A 19,999-nucleotide genomic window follows, 5' to 3' on the forward strand; every position below is an offset into this window, starting at 1 on the left:
CGCAGAGACTGTACATGTAGTCCGCCTCAAGCCGTATTTTACACGGTGAAGTGTACTAGTGAAACAACCTTTTTTTTTTTTCGCTGTCCTCGCGTCTTCCTCCAAAGAACTGTGAAGCGTTTTTTTTTTTGTTCCCGACCACAGAACACATTTTTCCGTGTGCATTTCCGTATGTGTGCTAGTGCGTCCCCCCCCCCCGCACTTTTTTTGTCTTACCTAATTTGTGTAGTTTCCATGTACGTTTTGTGTTTGAGCATCGAGTCGATGCTCCGTTGGGAGGGGGAATAATGCCACCTGGTGTTTTGAGCCAGCGCTGCGTGCCCAGCAAAAACGGTGATTGAAGACGACGAAGTCAAGGATCTTGCGCCAGCTGGTGAACCGTCCTCCTTGTGTCTGACATTTTCGTGTCTGGCTGCTGATCCTGCTGCTTATTCTTGCCTTAGCGCGTGACAATATATATATATATATATATATATAGATAGATAGATAGATAGATAGATAGATAGATAGATAGATAGAGAGAGAGAGAGAGAGAGAGAGAGATGACATCTGGAGAGGTTAGCTTCTAGCGAAAGGCTTTTCAGAGCACTCTAAGTGATCAGGTAAAGGATGAACTAAAGGGAGTGGAAAAGAAAAGCAAAAAGAAGCACACAAACACAAATATACATTTCACGAGCACATAAGAACGTGAAATGTAAAATAAGATACTTAGTTTCATTACACCTCAAACAAATTTTATCACATAATGAGCTTTATAATAAAGGAGCTTGATCTTTTCAAAGTAAGTTGTCAGCGACTAGGTTAGATTAGCGCTGGTTGTCAGAAAGAAAGCCCTATTGCGCCCCTACGACACGACATGGTGACGCGCGCAGCGTGGCGGTGGCTTGTCACTCGATTATCCGATATCCAACAGATCGAAGTATTACGCAACATGCGGGAGGAATGTCGCACGACGGAGACAACATTGTAAATAAAAGGTCTGCCGGACGCAGCATTGATTGTCGCCCAAAGTACGGTCGCAATAAAAATAACTTAACGTGAACAACGGCAGTGGAACACGCGACGGGCAAATTGATGAAAAGCTTTCGAACCAAATCACGGGTGTTACGTAATTTGATACAATTTTGCTAAGTAGCTACAAATATTAGATGCCTTTTTATTACTCTTGGTTCTTATAATAAACTTTCAATGCCATTTTCTACCTCTCCAAATAAACGTCACCAAAGTCTTGAATTGCTATCGTGAAATTTACTAAAAGCTCAAATGTAGGCTCTCGATCCTGATGGAGTGCACAAATCCCCAAAGTACATTGCGAAGCAGTGTTTCCTAAGTGTAATTTTGATAGCATTGAATTCCGAGTTAAAATTAATAGTCCAATGTGAACATTTGCGTGTAAAAGTTTTATGAGTAGTGGGGCAGCATATTTTTTATGTCATGATTGGAAGCCCTAGAAGAAATAAATTCAACTGCCGGGCAAAATAAAAGTGGTACATGCTAGATGTGCGCCTACAACTGGCAAGTATTCGAAAAGTGTTTTTTCTTTCTTAAAACAATAACCATTGACTAAAGCGATCGGAAATGTAGCGTAGAAAAATCTTGAGTAAAAATACGCAATCATTGGTCTTTAGAAAAGAGTGAATATTCTTGCTATTTCGGCATTTCATCAACATGTATACAAAATCGCTTGGTAAGCCCTTTCTCGAATAGGACGAAATTGCTTGATTTAAGTGGGCTGCGAAGGACTACTGGGCGAAACGGGCGTTTAACGCACAATATCAGGTTACTTAAAGTGCTGTGCTATTCTTACAGACCACTGCTAAAAGGCTAATATTTTGTGCTATGAACTTTTCTGAACTCCGCTCAGTATCCCGATTACGCTGTGACAGGGGTTAAAGAAGCACTCCTCTTATCTAAGGAGCTGTCCACTCACTGCAACAGGTTCGCGGTAAGGCGTATTATGTCTCTCGTTCTAGATATAATTAAGTGCCGCCACTTTTCACTAAGGCAGCGGAATGTTTGCCGTCAAAGTTTTGCTGATATTTCTGGACCTTATCGTCTAGTCCTGGGACAAACTCCGTACGTCAATTCCTGGCAGGAGCCGCCACCAAGGTCCACAAAGAAATCAAGATTGGCTTGCTTCCGCGCGGGTCTAGGACCTGAAGTCGCGTCAACGCTGCGGGCCGAGAAGTGCCTACGAATGACTCAGCCAAGACCCAGCGGCTTGTATGACATTTCTAAGGCGTCATTGCTGAGGCAAGGCCCACGGAGAGCCAGTACAGCGAGAAAGCGTTCCTCAGGCTTCCTAAACTGCGAAGTTAATGTCTGAATCCTCTCAGCGCGGAAAAAAACTTCACAAGGTTGACCTATTGCACTCATCTGTACACTACAGCGTTACGTGATGAAAATGACGTTTGCCAGAACGTCAGGAATCTCTTCTACTTTCCGGAAACTAAGATTAAGCGTAGATTTGCCCGCAAAAATTGGACTCATTAGCAAGCGCAGTTACCATCGAGGGTCAGCCTGTTTTGAAGATTGCCAAGTTCCATAGTAATGGTGGCCTAGTAATGAAAGCGTTTCTTCCCACCTTATAAAGCTAAGTATCAACCCACGAAATTTCCAGTCCTGAATAATTGTTTAAACGTGCATTGTGCGATGCATATTATGCAGTTTTATATATGACGTAAAACGTCATAGGCGTACTAGGATAAATACATACTTTTTTCAGGTTATTTCAGCAACTGCGCATCTCAAGATCAATTACTTCACTAGACAGAAACACTTTCCCCCATAGCAACACTCTCTTATTCGAGATGACCGGAATCCTGACTACTGGAAGGTAATTTACTCACCTCTGTTTATTTAACCATCGAATACTTGGGGGCATTCTGTGCGCTGGGAAAATGAAGAACACGGAGCCGAGCTCAATGTCCGCACGCTGCTGGTTGACGTAAGCATAATTCGCCTCGGCCAGTGCTACTTCGTGCTCGATGCAGCCTCCGAGTTTCGGTTTTGCGCGCTCTCATAGCCAAAATTTGTATGCCACAGCTCCGTGGGTGGTAACTTTTCCCTGATCTCGAAGTTGATAAAGCTTGTGAGGAGTTTTCGCTTGAATTGCCCCATTACGACGCGCCCCCTGAAACAAAGACATAAATGTTGAATTATTGATTTTTGTTAATTGCCGTCTACTTACTACGTATCACCCGTCAAACCGCGGTCGGCACTGCTGACGCCATGTATCCTAAGGAACCGTCCTTTTATTTTACGATGGGTATGTGTAAACACTGCAGAAAGTCTTTGTAGAAACACGCGGTGTAGCCCTTTTTGCTGAAACGAAGGTAGGGAATGTAAGTGGCGTCTCTGTTTCGCGTAAAAAAACTTACATAGCAACCGAAAAATTATTGTCGGCTCACACGCTACTTTAAGGCACACTCACCCGGTAGTAGAGCAGCGGATTATAATTAATGCATTTGTTGATTTACTAAATGTCATTTGGCTTAGTCATTCTGTACGTGTCACTAGGTATGTGCCCGTTCATGGCCAATCTTGCGCAATGGGTACTTGCCACTTTGGCACAAGAGATACAGAATCCTTGCAAGTTGCATCTCTCACAACCGTCATCACACTCTTCCCTCTGTAAACAACATTTCGGTAAGTGAACTTGCCTTTTTTAAGGCAACATATGGTTTCCTCGGGCAGTATATACAGCTAGGATTCTTCAAAAAGGGACAGAGGGTAAGGCGGGTGGGTGTGGCAACGACCGAGGGTATGTTAGCGGCGAGGGCGTAGAATTGAAAAAATAAAAGATATGCTATTCAACATTGGTGGATGAATGTAAGGTAGCGCCGTGTGTCAGCCGGCCATGCGCTTCTTCTGGTAGGGGCCTGGACGCAGGGGGTTTTCTGTTCCGCAGAAGGTCAGTGAGAATGAAAGAAGTGTCAGAGCATGGAGCTCGTGCAAAAAAAAAATACTAAAATGGAATAAATGTGTACATTTGATTATTAGTTGTGCGGAAACCAGCAAGGTGGAGAGAAGGAATTAATACAGGGAAAATGAGACATCCTCCGAATCGTAGAAACTGCGAGGAACGCGTATGAGTTTCTTTTGTATCAACTGCGATGATATGGAGGATATCTCGTTTTCCCTTTCTTATATATAACTATAATATGAAATAGAGAAATACATAGCTGTCATCTCTCTGAAAGAGAGACAATAGCTCACTGACCTCTAGCGAAGTAGATATCCCTCCCCCATGCCACCCTTTGTCGTCCAGGCCCGTTCCACGAAAAACCAGCTAAATATCACTTTACTCAAGCTTCGCGTCATATACATTCAAACAAGTGCGTTGATTCATCATCGATTTAATTTTTTTGTTTTTATTTGCCACGAGTCGCCAAAGAAATATTCTTTGTGAAAAAATAAATGATCTCAGAATCTAGAAACGCTATATAATGAAAAACTTGAATAGATATGAGTGTCCCAAAAGCAATGAAGCAACATTAAAGCTGCAGTCGTCGTCTAAATATGTGACTATCGGAGATGAGCTGCGTGCGTGTGTGCGTGTGTGTTAACTTGTTTGTGAATATATGCATGAAATATGAACGATTTCTTTACCAGGTTAGTAAAGGTTCTCTAGATGAACAAAGTTTTGTACTAGCCAACAGTTCATTAAAAATACTTGCCGGCCAATTTCACTTGCAAAGCTGTAACTCAATCTAGAGTATTAAGAAACTCACGGAATAACCTTTTTGGAACGAACTGTTGATATCGCTGAAACAGGAAGACAGCATGCATTTCAGTAAGAAAATCTTTTAGAAAAATCTTGACATGGTTTTTAAGCAACATTTGTCGCTACACATCGATTGGTCTCACTGTAGGATCAAAGAAACGTTATTCTTTACGCTGTCATATGTTTGCCCGACAATTTCCGACGAGTGCATATCACATTGACGGCGAATAAACACGTACACATGGGAAGGGAACACAAACCGGGCAGTTGCCTAGACTATGGGGCGCTCAGGAACAGCCGGCGCTTTTACCATGACTGTCAGTTGCCGGAAGCTGTTACGTGCCTTTTCGTCGGTTCGCCCCACTCACACGCCGCGAAAGGTTTTCTCTCTGCCACTAAAGAGGCTGGAAGTGGTCTGCCCCAGCAGTAAACGAAATTCTGGATCGCCTCCTGAATACCTGTCAGGATCTTCAGGAGGCCCCCATTCGCCGCCTTCGCGGCCTTGGCTATAGGGCTAAATAAAGTCCAAACGTAGCCTGTGCGCGCCTACACGTTACGTCACGTAGGTGAAACCTACATCTGTTTGTTTAATTTATGCATTAAGGCATAGTGGCACCAACAAAAATAAAAAAAGACCAAAGAGCTATCATTGATTTTGTAAGCCAGGTCCTGCCCTAGGAGTAATTGTGAAGAACCAATGAACTTTTCCATGCAGTACATTCGCCGTCTTGTGGAATGCAAACAGAGCCATAGGGAACGAGACGCGGCGTCCCTGTGTTCGTTTCCAGCTTAGCTACATGGTAATTATGTTGTTGCGTTGTGCCCTGGGGGTACGAAAAATCAGCGGCGTGTCCGTACGTTTGTCACTCTGCTCCGACGGAGAAATGAAGGGTGCTTGAGTTGGGAAGCCCAGACAAGGCGGCCCATGGTCACGGTTTTATTGATAGAGCAAACTGCGCTTAAAACAGCCGATTGCGTGAAAGTGACTTCCTCGCACCGTGTAAATTGCTTGTGATGAAGTTGTTTAATAGGTTTGGCCTTGTCATACGTTAACGTAGCATACATGCTTAGCCTTCAGTACGCGTTCTACGCAGTCGGCATGTAGAATTCATTGTTCATTGTGATATTTATTTATTTATTTATAGTACCCTCAGGGCTTACAATGAAGCATTATAGAGGGGAGGGGCTAATAAATACAGATAAGTATGCAAGAAAGGAGAAAGGAAACACGAATACTAATTAGATGACAATGCATGGTACAACGTATAAATAACTCGAGAGCGACACAAAAAACAAAAATGCATAATGCGGTAAAAATATAATTATACAAAGAAAAACGGAAAACTTCAGTAATACAGATTAAATATAAATACATGGTATATAGGACAGGTTAGAGTGAGACAATAAGCACAGAATGATAGAAAATAAAGCATAATACAATACACAATGTTTGCAGATTAGGTAGATAATAAAAAAGAAAGCTTATCAACAATAATATTCAGGAGAAAGCGGAATTGCTTCCTTATACATTCACATCAAGGCATACTAGATAATATTAGTAAGTGCCTTACGGAAGTTATCTGTGTTAGTTATACAGACTAGTGGATCCGGTAGGTGATTCCATTCCTGGCATGATTTTGGAAGAAATGAATTACCATAGGTAGACGTTTTGTGGAATGGGATGTTCACCTTATGACGATGGTCCAAGCGTGCGGAAGTAAAATGGGCTGGTTCGATAAAGCGTGATTTGAGTGTAGGAATTAAGTGGTATATTTTATGAAACAGACAAAGGCGAGCGATTTTTCTGCGTTTGGAAAGGAGAGGTATGTTGAGGGCAAGTCTGATGCTAGTTACGCTTGCTGTGCGCTGGTAATTGTTGAGAATAAAACGAACGGACCGATTCTGCACAGCTTCTAAGCTGTTAATTAAGGTTAATTGATGAGGGTCCCATATTGAGGATGCATACTCTAGATTAGGCCGAATGTAGGTGACATATAGCTGTTTTTTCAGGGAAGAAGGTGCTAGTGAAAAATTTCGTTTAAGATAGCCCAGCATGCGGTTAGCTTTTGATGTAATGTGTTCGATATGTCGTTTCCATGAGAGATTATTTGTAATGTGCACTCCGAGATATTTATAACAAGATACTGATTCAAGTGGGATGTTGTTAAGATGGTAGTTATAAAAAGATACTTGGCTGCGTGAGATTCTCATGAATTTGCATTTTGAAGTGTTAAGATTCATGTGCCAGCGGGAGCACCAGGTTGTAATGTTATCAAGGTCTGATTGTAATGTAACCATATCAGAATCATTAGTTATTTTTCGGTAAATTACGCAATCGTCGGCAAACAAACAAATAGAGCTAGTGATTTGATTAGGCAGGTCGTTAATATAAATGAGGAAAAGTAAAGGCGCCAACACAGAGCCTTGGGGTACACCCGATTCTACTGGCACCTCTGGTGAGTCATTGTCATTGATGGTTACATATTGGGTACGATTAGAAAGAAAGCTGCAAATCCATTTGAATATTAAAGAGTCAATATTTAGAAGGCTTAGCTTATAGATAAGTAATTCGTGATTAACTTTATCGAAGGCTTTAGAAAAGTCTAAAAAAATACAGTCCGTCGCAAAACCTGAGTCCAAGAACGCATGCAAGTCTTTAGTGAATGTTATTAGTTGTGTTTCACAAGAAAAATATTTTCTGAAACCGTGCTGATAAGGGCTAAAAAAATTGTTTGATTCAAGAAAGTTTACAAGGTGAGTGAAAATGATGTGCTCAAAAATTTTGCAGGGTACCGAAGTTAATGAGATGGGTCTGTAATTCAAAGGGTGATGTGGGTTTCCCGATTTAAAAAGTGGGGTAACCTTACCGGTTTTCCAATCAATGGGTAGGGCACTGTCGTTAAGTGATCTAGTAAAAATAAAGGTAAGTATGATGGAGCTGTATTCTGCAGTGTTTTGGAGAAACTTGGAATTAATACCGTCAATACCACATGATGATGACCGCTTTATCGTGAAAATTCTGGCTCGGATACCTGCTGGGTCCAGGGTAATGGGATCCATCGCCGGAAAGTTGGGGGATGTAAAAGGGGGATAGTTACTTAAATTTTCTGTGCAGAATGATTGGGCAAACGTGTTGTTTAGTACCTGCCCATTGAGGCACTCCCTCCCAGTGTAGAGAATTCGCCGTGCAGAAAATACGCAAGCACGCTGCATGCAAGTATTCTCGCATAGTGCACTTCATAATCATTTGCTCTCGTTAGCGCTGAATGTTTTCTCACGAAATACGCACTTTATGTTTACGTGTGCAATATTTGTGCAAAAAAATTTCTACGCAAGGTTACACCTTGTACATACTGCTACAAATAAAAACGCTTATTGACCGACTCCTCTCCGGGTATTTTTGTGGGCAATGAAGACGGCATAGCAAAGATCACGCATTATGGTGCCCAAATGACCACCTGATGTGCATCGCTCTTTCTGCTAAATTGTTTATTTGTTCGCGGTCAAATTCCAAACAAAGAAAGCGTTTCGTTGAGCGCGTATTGCAAGACCAGATTTGGGTGTGTTATTGGCTGACTTGTGCTTATAAGTCACAACAGGGGCCACCTTTCTTCGCTTAGCAGAAGTAGTAAAAAATGCGCCAACCGAAAAACAGTGCCAAGAGTTATTATAGCGGCCAGGCGGGGTGCATACCGTTTTTAACTCGTACGCTATGACTTCACCTGGGAGGTATCAGAGGACGCCAGGCCTGCTGTACAAAAAATTCTGCACGTCCTCGTAGGCGCTGCAGGAAGCGGCCGCCTGTACTGGCAAGTAGTGTACTCGGCCACTGTATTAAAACGTGCTCAGTATGAAATTTTAGAACCAACAACCCAGCAGTTGCACCAGAAGAGGAATGCATGCCTTGCGTATTTGATCGAGATGTCCCACACCATCGAAATGGCAGAGAAGAAGGACAGCTCTGTGAAGTCTGGGGTTGCCGTCTCTCTAGCCTCGAAACAAAAATGGAGCTTTCCGTGCAGCATTTATTAAACTCTTATTGAAATTTTAATAATGGTCGTTAATAATAGGCAAACACCCCTGCAGTAACACTTTATAAACGGTCGCCACACTGTGCTTATGAGATATTTTAAGTGCGTGTTAAACACGTGGACTCTTGTGCTATCTCCGAGTTTGCGTCAACATTACTGCAATCAATGGTAATGATTTTCTTTTAGTTCAACACCTTTAGCTGCTAGATGAATGTAGACTGGTACATAGCTTACAATTTATTTTGACCGGGGTGGGGGGGGGGGGGGTGTAAGGGGAGCTTGGCTCTACCATGTGCGCTGCCAGCTTTAGCTTCATATGCGTCAAGATTTGATCTCCATGCACCAAACCTTCGCCTCTCTGCCATGGGCTTTGCCAGCCTAGTGCAGAGAACGGGGCGGGGCTTTCTACTTCGCCGCCCCCCCATTGCGTCCTACAGGAAAACTACCGTGCGAGCTTTCCTTTCTTCGCTCTGGCACTTTACAATCGATATAATACGATACGGCGCTGTTCGGTTATCGAAAGACAACCCGATAAATTTTGGAAGACGCCTCGCGCGCCCACGACCTGTAGCCTTCAGTGAGCGGGGGGCAAGGCGAGAGCACGTGGAAAGTGCCTCCTCCGAAGAAGTGGGGCACTGCCTCGGGCTCGTTGCGACACGGAATGCGCGCCAAAAACGAAGCAAATGGATACATTAAAGGAAACGCCTAAGCTTTACGCGTAGCAAAGTCAACAGGCGGATTATCGCACCGTCTCCGGCTTCTCCGAACCATTCGCTTGATTTCAAACAGAGGCCTCGAGTGGCCTTTCTTTGAAAAAAGAAGTGCTCGCCGTTTCGATTTATCAAAATCGTCTGGTTATCTGAAACTCGCAGCCACGCATTCCGCACCCTTCCACATTTCGCGAACGCAAGTCATAATACTTCGAGCAGCAGGTTCTTAGTGAAAGAAAAAGAAACCTACCTTCTTCTATCTTGTATCGCATATGGAGGGCATACTTTCACTGCTACGAATCTCCAGGTCCTTGAGCAGCAACGTGTTTATCCTGGAATCCATTAGTACGTTTCAATCCCTTGTTGCATCTCAGAATATGCAATCGTATTTGCAGCACATCAGGATAACAATTGCACTCACGAAATAATCGGTAACGCAAACATGTTTTACTATGGTAACAGCAACGGAAGGATGTTAACGCCTAACTTTTTTCTCATACCGGGCCACAGAACCTTGAAGCGCGTGGGTTAGAAAGCAGGTGAAGCTGTTGTGCTCACTACACAGACATCTATAGATACACATTGGCCATTGTGAATACAGAAGTAATAAAACCGGGTATGTAAGACCACGTTTCTTCAGGGGGTTGTCGAAAAATGAGTCAGCATTACCTTGCTTTAACAACATACCGACTTTTTCGCGCTTGCACCACTTATTTGTTGCACACTACTGAAACATTTCGCCCTTAAGTGGGTCTCTATTATAATCTTTGTGCTTAAACCGACTCAAGGACGTCGTGTACAGATGTAACGAATAAATCCTTAAGAAAAAAAAGAAACGCAAACATATATGCCTTTCATCACGAGTAGCTCGACGATGTGTTTCGTCAGAGTGAAAGCAGCGCAGCAGAGCTGGCGATGTAAAACGTTATCGGACGATCCCGATCGTTTCGAGGACATTGTAAAACGACGGAGTTCGATCACGGCTCGCTAGATCAACGCCTTCGTAAAAATATTATCCTTCAGCGCCATGGAAAAGTGCGTCGCGAAACGCGGAAAACCCATGTGCACCGCGCATGGGTTTGGGCAGCGCAGATGAAACCGGTTTTGTGGCACTGTGCGTAAGTGTGTTTGTGCGCAACCGGCGCTTCGCCCGACCGAGCGTTTTGCTGCTGCGTCCGTGTGGCGCTTCCGGCCTCTTGCCCCGCAATCTGCTTCTTGTAAGACAAATGCGCCCGTCCGGATAAGGTGACGCCGGAGCTTCACGGCCTGTGATCCGTATATCTGTGCGCGCGATGGCTCTCGCAGCCTCCGACAGCTACAGCTCAGAATGCGAACGTCCGCAGCTAGGCCACGGGGAAACCGCCGTGGCCTGCGCGCATGTTGGGAGTTCGGAGTGCTGTTTCGAGAAGGAGAGCCCGAGTGCCGTGACAAGCATTCAGAATGAACTCAAGGCTCTTTGTGAAAGCTTCGTGGCGGACCCTAACGGAACGCGCGTGAAAGCTGCGTGCCGTCGCAGTAGGTTTCTCCCCACCCTGTGAAATACACTAACGCCGAGCTTCAACACAGTACTGCGCCGGAGTGATCTGTGATGACGGATGGGAAGTAGTGTGGTTCTCTCACAGTTTCGCTTTAGGTCTGAAGCGAGGGGCAAAGAGACATGAAGCAGCACTCGTGGCCTAGCGAGAAAATATGTGCGTGCGGGCAACGGACCGTCGAATACTCGCAGGTTGACATAATTTCGGGAAAACTATATTTAGTTTAGAACAGAGATATAGTACCGAGAGAGTTTTCTGCCTTGTAAACCATCCAAACTCTTACGTACATGCAGAAGCTTGAACATTATAAAATATTGTTTGAAACTAATTTCCATCTGTTATAAGAGCCCTCGTGGAGCTTGTTTGATTCAAAGTCCTAAAAAAAAACTACGCGCGTCATAAATGCCGTAGGTTTCACTACCTGATGAAATTCTACCTAGTCATTTCGTTATTAAGTTCTTCACTTATGAGCGAAAATGACTCGCTGTGCACAAACTGTTGAACACAAAATGTCATTATTAGTAACGTCCCTTCCATTAGACAGTGCAAGAATTAGCTACAAGCTGTTGTTTATCGTAGGATCGTCTTTTTTCTTCTTTTTCTCTTCTGTAGGCTCGACCATTCTTGCACCGTGATAGTAGGTAGTCCAAAAAAGACGGTGACGTTTCGGCCTTCGTGAAGCTATGTAGTTGCAACCAAAGGTGAGCGTATACTGCCCAGGGATATGAAAGAAGCATAAGCCCCCGAGCGTCTCCCCACTGAACGGAGATCGCGAGTGCTTCTGGTTCAGGGACGTTTCGGCACCTGTGGAATCCATGCCGTGTATGGGCCGCGCGCGATACTGTCTATACAACAAACGCTACTAGTGGTCGTTGCTGATTTTCTGATTGCCTTCTTTCTCGTATTTTTTATTAATTTTCACTGCATCTTGTTGTCATCCTTGTCCCAAAGCCCCAGTATAAAAACATCCGGAAGCTACTTTCGTGAGGATCAGACAGGAGCTGTTTGTTGGTGGTGTACGTACAGCAGACAGACTGGTAGCCATGGTGAGTTTGATACCTATTGCATGGTGGCTTCTGCGAAAGAATTACTCAGCAAAACATTGCCTCAAAGGGACGCAGAACCATAGGATTTCTTCTTGGCGCCTAACAGTGCAATGGAGGATAATATTGTCATGTAACTAACTTTACGAGTCAGCGTTACCCGCTCGAAATCGCAACACCGGTGGGAGCCGTGGAGTCCCGCCCATCCATCGCTGCAATTAGGGTGACCCAGATTACGTCCATTGCTGGCTTCGAAGTTATTTACAGACTTAGAGGTTATTACCGCAGTATCCTAGAGATGTGCAATATGCTTCAGGTTAAGTGTGAAAAGTAAAAGCGAAATTTGTTATCGACGTGCCTGTGGACATTTTCTCGCAGAAATACGTTTTCGTGACTAATAAGTAAAATCACTTGCCTTCGGTGACGAATCAGTGACAGTTGAACGTTTAGTGAACGTGTTTGTTCTTGACTCCATCGTTGCACTGAATCCCACAAGAGGAGTGTAACAGCATGTACAGAAGCATAACGACAACTTTAAAGTGACAAGTCGCGGTGGCGCTGCGGTTACGGCGTTGCCCTGCTGAGCAGGAGGTCGTTGGTTCGCCTTCCGGTTGCGGCGACCGCATTTATATGGGAGCGGAACGCAATAACGCTCGTGTACCTTGCGTTGGGTTCTCTTTAAAAACAAACCCAGAAGGTAATTAAAGTTATGTCAAAGCACCTCTTCCCCCCCCCCCCCGCCTACCCGTACACGGTAACATTCACAAGTCACTGTTGTGTTCGGGTACGTTAAAGCCTATATTTAAAATAATAGCGCAATATATCAGTATCCCGCACACTGGCATATCATATCAGCTGCAGCAAAATGACTGCCGCAAAGCTCTGCGGTGTCATGACGGGGGCAGCGTGAAAGCGTGTCGGTTTTGAGAGCACTTGGCCGGCTATTCCGTTTAGACATGAGCAACGCGAGAAAGAGAGAAAAAAATCCATCAAGTTGCGCTCACGGAAAACTAGTGCGCCCTTTCGTGTACGGAGCGTAGGCTATTAGGAAATCTCTGGAACGGAATCTGAAGTGTTGCATCAGTAAAGGCTGAAAGGCGCTTCGAAAGTATAGGTTTGTTCTCCTTGCGTTTAAATTGGACGCCATATTGTGCGGTTCCTGCTGCTTACGTCGCACAGCTGGAGTTCTAGAATGCCACAGAGCTGGAGAAACCTTCTATCTGAATGCGTGCTTGCTCATCTGAAGCATTTCCCTCGTAAATTTCTGTGAAACCCCCAATGCTCACAGAAAGCTGAGATAAACTAGCAAAAAAAAAAGCATGGCGGTGGTCATTTACAAGTAACTGCTCCGCTAAATGCATGCGGAGACTAGTTTTGGGGAGAACATAAGCATACAGGTAAAAAAAAAAACTGGAGGACACTTAAGCTTCGCCTTTAATAGTGGAATGCGACAGCATTCAAAGATCCCTGACTGCTTCTTGATCCCTGACTGATCCTTGACTGCTGCTTCCCGGCAGCTGCAGCGTGTGTAACCGTAATGTTTACCGTGAAACGCTCGCGGCGAGCGCTATGCACTAGCGCTGGCTTTCTGTTCGAAACACGGCCACTTGCAGGGCCCGCGATGCGGCGGAGGCGACCGCAATCTGGAAGTCATTTAAGGAAGCGGGCACGCTGCTCCGTGGACTCTGAGATATTTAAGAGCCGGCGTACGCAAATGGCGGACGCCGTCTCCGGCCTGTGCTTTGTAGAAACGCTGGAAAAGGGGTTGAGTTTCCGCGTAACTGAGCTATGTTTTCACGTATATTGAAATTACAATGCGAGAGCTGTAGGTTGTGTATATGTCGCAATTTATTATTTTTCCACGTGTTTTGGCTTGAGAAATTCAATTGTTTGAGGGAATTTCTTGCGTCACGTGAACGGCCTCGGTATGTGTGGTTCGAAAATCGTTTTGCGAATGCGACGTCTGACGCCGGGCGTGGGACGCCGGATATTCTGCGACACGGGTTCCGTGACGCTATCGCGTTGAAAGTTGTCCGCAAGAATGGTGGGCTGGCGCTTGGGAGATGTCGACAAATCATTAGCACTTCCCTAGCGGAAAGCTTTATCTTGAAAAGCGCGAAAACATACAGACGCAGCCTGGTAATGTGGCAACAACAGGTCTCCGAGACAATATTTAACACAGGATCGTACAACGTGCAACTGAGAAAATTGATTGGTTAACCAAGAGAGGACAAATAGATAGCTGATGAAGGTTAAATAATGACCCTCTAATATACAATGCGAATTGCGGCACACACCGGTACAATGACAGGAAATGATCAGGGCAAGCGCTGACATCCAACTGTTTCTTTATTATTTCCCGCTAATTAACTTATACTATTGCACATGTGAAATATATAACCACGAAAAAAATGATACAAGTAACTCCTTGTTCCGGTGTACTGCAATTCACAGTAACGCGGAACAGCGACTAGCCTGCTCTCTAACCTTGCTATAGCGAACACGCCTTATAAAAAAATTGAACTGCAGTGCGAAGCTGATAATTCGAGTGAAAAGGTAAATATCCAAACAACGCGAGAGCTGGATAAAAATTTCTCGCCCCAAGAACCCTTTACCCTCGCACAAGAACTTTCGTAACATTACCCATTTCGCGTAACCAAATTGACTTTTCAGCTGCGCAATCGCTGTCACTCTTCAGACACAAAGCATTAATTATGTGGTCTGCGTCTAAATATTTACGCTCATGCTTGTTTAGTTTCTAGAATTATAATTTAAATGACCAAAGTGCTCTGATTTGCTATGCATGACCCGCTGTAGAAAGGAAAGGGTAGTCCGAATACTGAGCCCAGTCGTACACAAGCAGCAAATTCATCGTTGGCATTGAATTCTCACGCTGTTCTTTTAATTTTTTTTCGGTTATTCATAGGGAGCCCAGCATGTTACGTCAAACAATGGTGCCTTTGCTCAATTCTCTTGCATTGAAATTTGATTAACTATTATAGATAAATTGCGAGGTTTCACGACCTCCAGCTTCACAACCATGAAGGAAGCCATACTGGGAGGCTCCTATGAAACCTTGGCCATTTGGAACTCGTTAGGCCGTCTGCAGGTCACTGTGCACGAGCGCTGTTGCGCTCCGCTGCCATGGGAATGTTGTGGCCGTCGCCGGGAATCGATCCCACGACCTCTGGGTCGGCGGCACAGCGTCTTAGCCATTGGTTAATTACCGTGACGGGTGTGGGGATATGCTACCGTCAGAGTGTACTTGTCCAGTGATACAAGTATTCAGCAACAGGAATATTGAAAAGGTTAAGCTTGGCAAAAACAAGAAGACGCAATCACAGAGCGAGAGCAAACACCTTCACCAGAAAACCACTACTGCAAACTGCCCGACGCAGAATCAGGAACTCTAAGCGTGCCTTCCGAACAGAAACTAAGCCACCTGCCGGTCTCCTCACATATTAAGCGAAAGAACTTTATTTAATGATGATGGTCTATCGTGAAACAAGTTGATAAAGTACATCTTTTCATTTTATATTTATTTACGCTTCTCTGTAGATCATTTGTACATCTGTCTAGAGAAAGCTGTACGCCTATTTGTTATTTCAGTTTCGTGCTCTTCTCGTGGTGGCGATGGCCAGTAACGCATTCGCTGGCTTCATCGGTGGTGGCTACGGTGCCGCCGTCACCGGTCTCGCCCCCGCCAGCTACGCCGTGGCAGCCCCTGCCGTGGCGACCTACCACGCCGCCCCGGCAGTAACCACCGTTCACGCCGCCCCGGCAGTGGCCACCGTGCATGCTGCTCCTTCCGTCGCGACGCTCTCCAGGTTCCAGAGCTACCACGCCGCACCAGCCATCGCCGCCGTGGCCCCGGCGGTCACAACCTACCACGCTCCGGCGCCGGTCTACTCCGTCGCCCCTGCCGTTGCTAGGGTCGCCACCTTTCGAGCCGCTCCGGCCTTAGTTGCCGCCCCGGCTGTGACCCGAGTGCACACCTACCACGCAGCGCCAGCCGTAGTTGCTGCCCCAGCCGTCACCAGGGTAGTTCACGCAGCTCCGGCAGTGGCCTACGCCGCGCCGGCGGTCACAAGGGTAGCTTACGCCGCGCCGGCTGTCGCCAGAGTCGCCTACCACGCTGCCCCCGCGGTGGCCTACGCCGCGCCTGCCTTTGCCAGGGTCGCCTACCATGCTGCGCCCGCCGTCGCCACAGTACACGCAGCACCAGCGGTTGCTGTGGCAGCTCCCGCCGTGACCAGGGTGGCCGCCTTCCACGCAGCACCGGCTGTGGTGGCTCACGCTCCTGCGGTAACGACCTTCCATGCCGCGGCACCCGCGGCCACCGTCACTCGTGTTGACACTGTGCATCACGCGGCCCCGGCCGTCGCGACAGTGGCCGCTGTGGCTCCTGCCTATGGCGTGGGCCACTATGGCGTGGGATACGGGCTTCTGCCCACATATGGTCTCAACTACAAGTACGGCCTGGCTGGCCTCGACTACGCGGCTCTTCTCCACAAGAAGAAATGTAAGTAGCTCTCATATCAGGAGATACTGATCTAAACCTAAGTTATCCTATTTTGTGAAAGAGCCGATACTAGGTCCCGCTGGAGGAAGAAGCGCAACATTTCTTGAAACGTGAAACAAAAAAAAAATTCAAGGGGCAACTTCACTGACAGAGCGGACTGTTCTACACATCGAAATGTTTCAAGTGGGCGCATTTGGTGATATAATGACCATGTACTGGCCCTATTACAAGTGAAAAAAGAGCAGATGGTGCTTATTGATTCATCACTCGCTGGAGTAGTGTTAAGCTGCTCAACATAATATTTTCTAGTTCTTTGTTAGCATCTGCCTTAGGTCTCTGTTAAAAAAACAATCCCATGGTTTTTCTAGAGTTTTTATTGAGAAAACTCAGTGCATTGAATCAATATAGTTTTTATGCCATAGACGCTTCAGTTTGATAACTATGCTTTTTGTTTCTTTCTAGAAACAAAGGCGGAGTCCCAACAAAGCATCGGCCATTGCATCTAAAGAAAGTGCCATGGTTGCCATTTTTTCCACTGTTGTACAGTTTTCAAATAAAATGTTCGTCAAAAATATTTGTTGTGATTAGGGATTGTTTCCTTCTAGCCCATTCTCCCCCTTGTATTTCTCTTCCAACATCATATCTTTTTGGTTTAATAAGGGCATTGCAACTGCTCGGATGCTTGAGAGGCTTGTGAATGTTTTTGTTTTCACTCTCCATGAGAGCTCATGCTACAGATTTACTTCAAACATTCGTTTGAAGGGTTCACTGTGTGCACATGGCATGTGCTTTGTGCAAATGAAATATCTTGCCCATAATTGCACAAACAAAGGCGCATTCCGTATATCGACGTTGAGTAGATGTACTGACGTTGAGTTGAATTCAACATATCATAAGGCGCATATACAGCCTCACAACTTCTAGTGCACAACAATCGTAGCGCTATGCGATATGTGTGGGTTCGTTCCCCGCCAGCGACAAGTTATCTTTGCTTCCAGTTTCATTTCCTCTTTACGTCCTTATTTTCTACATTTCAATTTTAATCACTTCTAATGACCTCTATGCTTCCTTGGTTTCATTGCCTGTTGACTTTATAGGCCCTTGATTGACAAAAATCGAGTCCCTCTGTTTCTCGTCTCGTTCACAAGAACCTCTTGTAGTTATCGTTTGACAACACTGTTGAACATCCGATTCCTGCAAATTAGTGACAAAGCATTGTTCACTGCTTAAAACTACGCAATAGGGCTTGCTAGAAGCTCGACGTGTACGATAGTAGACAGTTCGTCCTCTGTATCAGGGCTTGAAGGTTAAACTACATTTTCGGCTTTTTCAGCAACGATCAAATTTAATAAGGCACTCTGGGAATAAAATGAGTCATAATATGAACGACAAAGTGTTGCAACTCCTTATTTTAAACGTGGACTTCGAGCACACTTGCCAGAAGATAATATATAAGAAGCCAACAACCATTCGCATGAAGTACATAGGAGAAATTACTTGGGGCTGCTAAATAAATTAAATAAATTAGAAATTGTTGGAAATAAAAGTGGATTAATTCATTTAATAAGTACAAATAATTCCCCCTATGTTGTCCTTGGTATCAATGCTGTTTGTTCGCTTTTCATGATGTGATCAATAAAAATTGGGCCCCTCGGTGAACCCTCTTTTTCTCGGTTATATATTTTTCTCGTTGTCCGAGCGTGAAGAAGCCCGCGATTACACGCAATGTAACTCGAGCGGCCGGTCGCGCAGCAATACACACACACACACACACACACACACACACACACACACACACACACACACACACACACACACACACACACACACACACACACACACACACACACACACACACACACACACACACACACACACACACACGCACACACACACGCACACACACACACACACACACACACACACATATATATATATATATATATATATATATATATATATATATATATATATATATATATATATGCACACTTGTGTTTTGAAATGAACATTTGCTGCCGAAGAAATCGCAAATAAATGCATTCCGCTTTGTTAGCACATGACCACTTCAGCAATCTAATTGACTCTCTGAGTAAATGGGTGCATACGACTTCGAAAGGTAGAAGAAAGGCTCACAGATACTGGAGTGTTCTTACTGTGTATGTGTGTAACTTCGACGTATTTGACCTAATGACGTATAAAACGTAAAACACAGTCTTGCAAAGACGATGCCGGGCGCAGTTGTATTTTGTCGAGAACAGTGTTGAAGCCATGGGAATATTACCATAGCAGTGGTAACGGCATAAGGAAGAGGTGAAACAATTACGGCGAATGGAATGAAATTAGCGGATTAAATTATACCATTGCCTACCACTATACCGTTGCCATTATACTATTATATACCATGGTACCATTGCCAAGGCCTCGTAATTTTGTAGGAAACACGCTAATTCTACGAGGTTTTCAATCAGCTCGTGGAGGGGCTTTGAATGAACATCGGCTCTTGACTGACAGCGACAGTAGCATAAAAACCTAGTGAAACAAAACTGCTGTGAGACCTTTCAAAACCAGAGTATAGGAAGCAGGATATCTTTGTGTACGCTTAAAGCAAACTAAACATCATACAGGAAAATGATCATGGCAACTCAATGGCAATAAGCACTACCCAGTGTGTAGCGCCTGTTTGCATAAACTTTCAATGTCGCTTATAGGCGCTACCGTCTTCTTTAGTCTACTCAACACCATCATACAGGGCCATTTTGCCGTGCCTTCTTCCGTGCATGCAACCTGTCTAAAACATTAACAAGCAATTGTATCGGGCTAGTTGGGATAAATCTATGATGCTAGACAGCATAGTGACTTACAGGAGCACTAAACACAGAACCAAACACGACAAGCGCGAAGTAAAACTGAAATATAACGTAAAAGGCGCATTAAGTATGAGGTTTTACGTGCCAACATGCATTAAGCGCATACATATAAGCTATGAAGACAGAAAAAAAGATACATACAAAAAAGTCATCACGTCCCATACCAAGCGCGCCACCCATACATTACCTACCCGTCAAGAAGTTTGGCAGCAAAGATGGCGTTGAAGTAGTGATGTAAGCTACTGAAAAGCTATGCTGTGTGTGTAGAAGAACGCATCTCAATCCGAAATACGAAAATAAGGCAAGTAGGGTTAGCCACCGCAGTAAGTATCAGGCGTGTACACAGCGTCTAGTTTGTAAAATTCCGCTCTCATGTGGTCGAGTCAACATTGACCACATTGAGCGGTTCGGAATTAGCGTGAAAGAGAGCATGACAAGCTCAGGCGCGCAGATGGACACTTAGCAGTTCACTGTAATGAGCGCGGGTGTAGGCCCTATTTCGATAACACATGTATAGTGTATCGTAGCCCAGCGCAGCCTTGTCGACTGACACTAGAGGCAG

The 19,999-nt window shown here is 44.9% G+C and overlaps 1 protein-coding gene across 5 annotated transcripts in view; it reads left to right on the forward strand.

Moving 5' to 3' along the window:
- The window catches only part of LOC142576105 (uncharacterized), a 383,690-nt gene that overhangs the window by 330,628 nt on the left and 33,063 nt on the right, over positions 1-19,999 (forward strand). For 2 of the 5 annotated variants that reach the window (XM_075686055.1, XM_075686058.1), the window contains one exon: positions 15,655-16,567. In XM_075686055.1, the coding sequence (XP_075542170.1) occupies positions 15,655-16,567 (913 nt within the window). Of the gene's footprint in view, positions 1-12,007; positions 12,049-15,654; positions 16,568-17,029; positions 17,132-19,999 lie in introns of those variants that run through there. The other 3 variants (XM_075686054.1, XM_075686057.1, XM_075686056.1) reach the window with 3 other exon arrangements.

This window comes from Dermacentor variabilis, chromosome 3 (genome assembly GCF_050947875.1).
Source record: "Dermacentor variabilis isolate Ectoservices chromosome 3, ASM5094787v1, whole genome shotgun sequence".
NCBI classification, from domain to species: Eukaryota; Metazoa; Arthropoda; class Arachnida; order Ixodida; family Ixodidae; genus Dermacentor; species Dermacentor variabilis.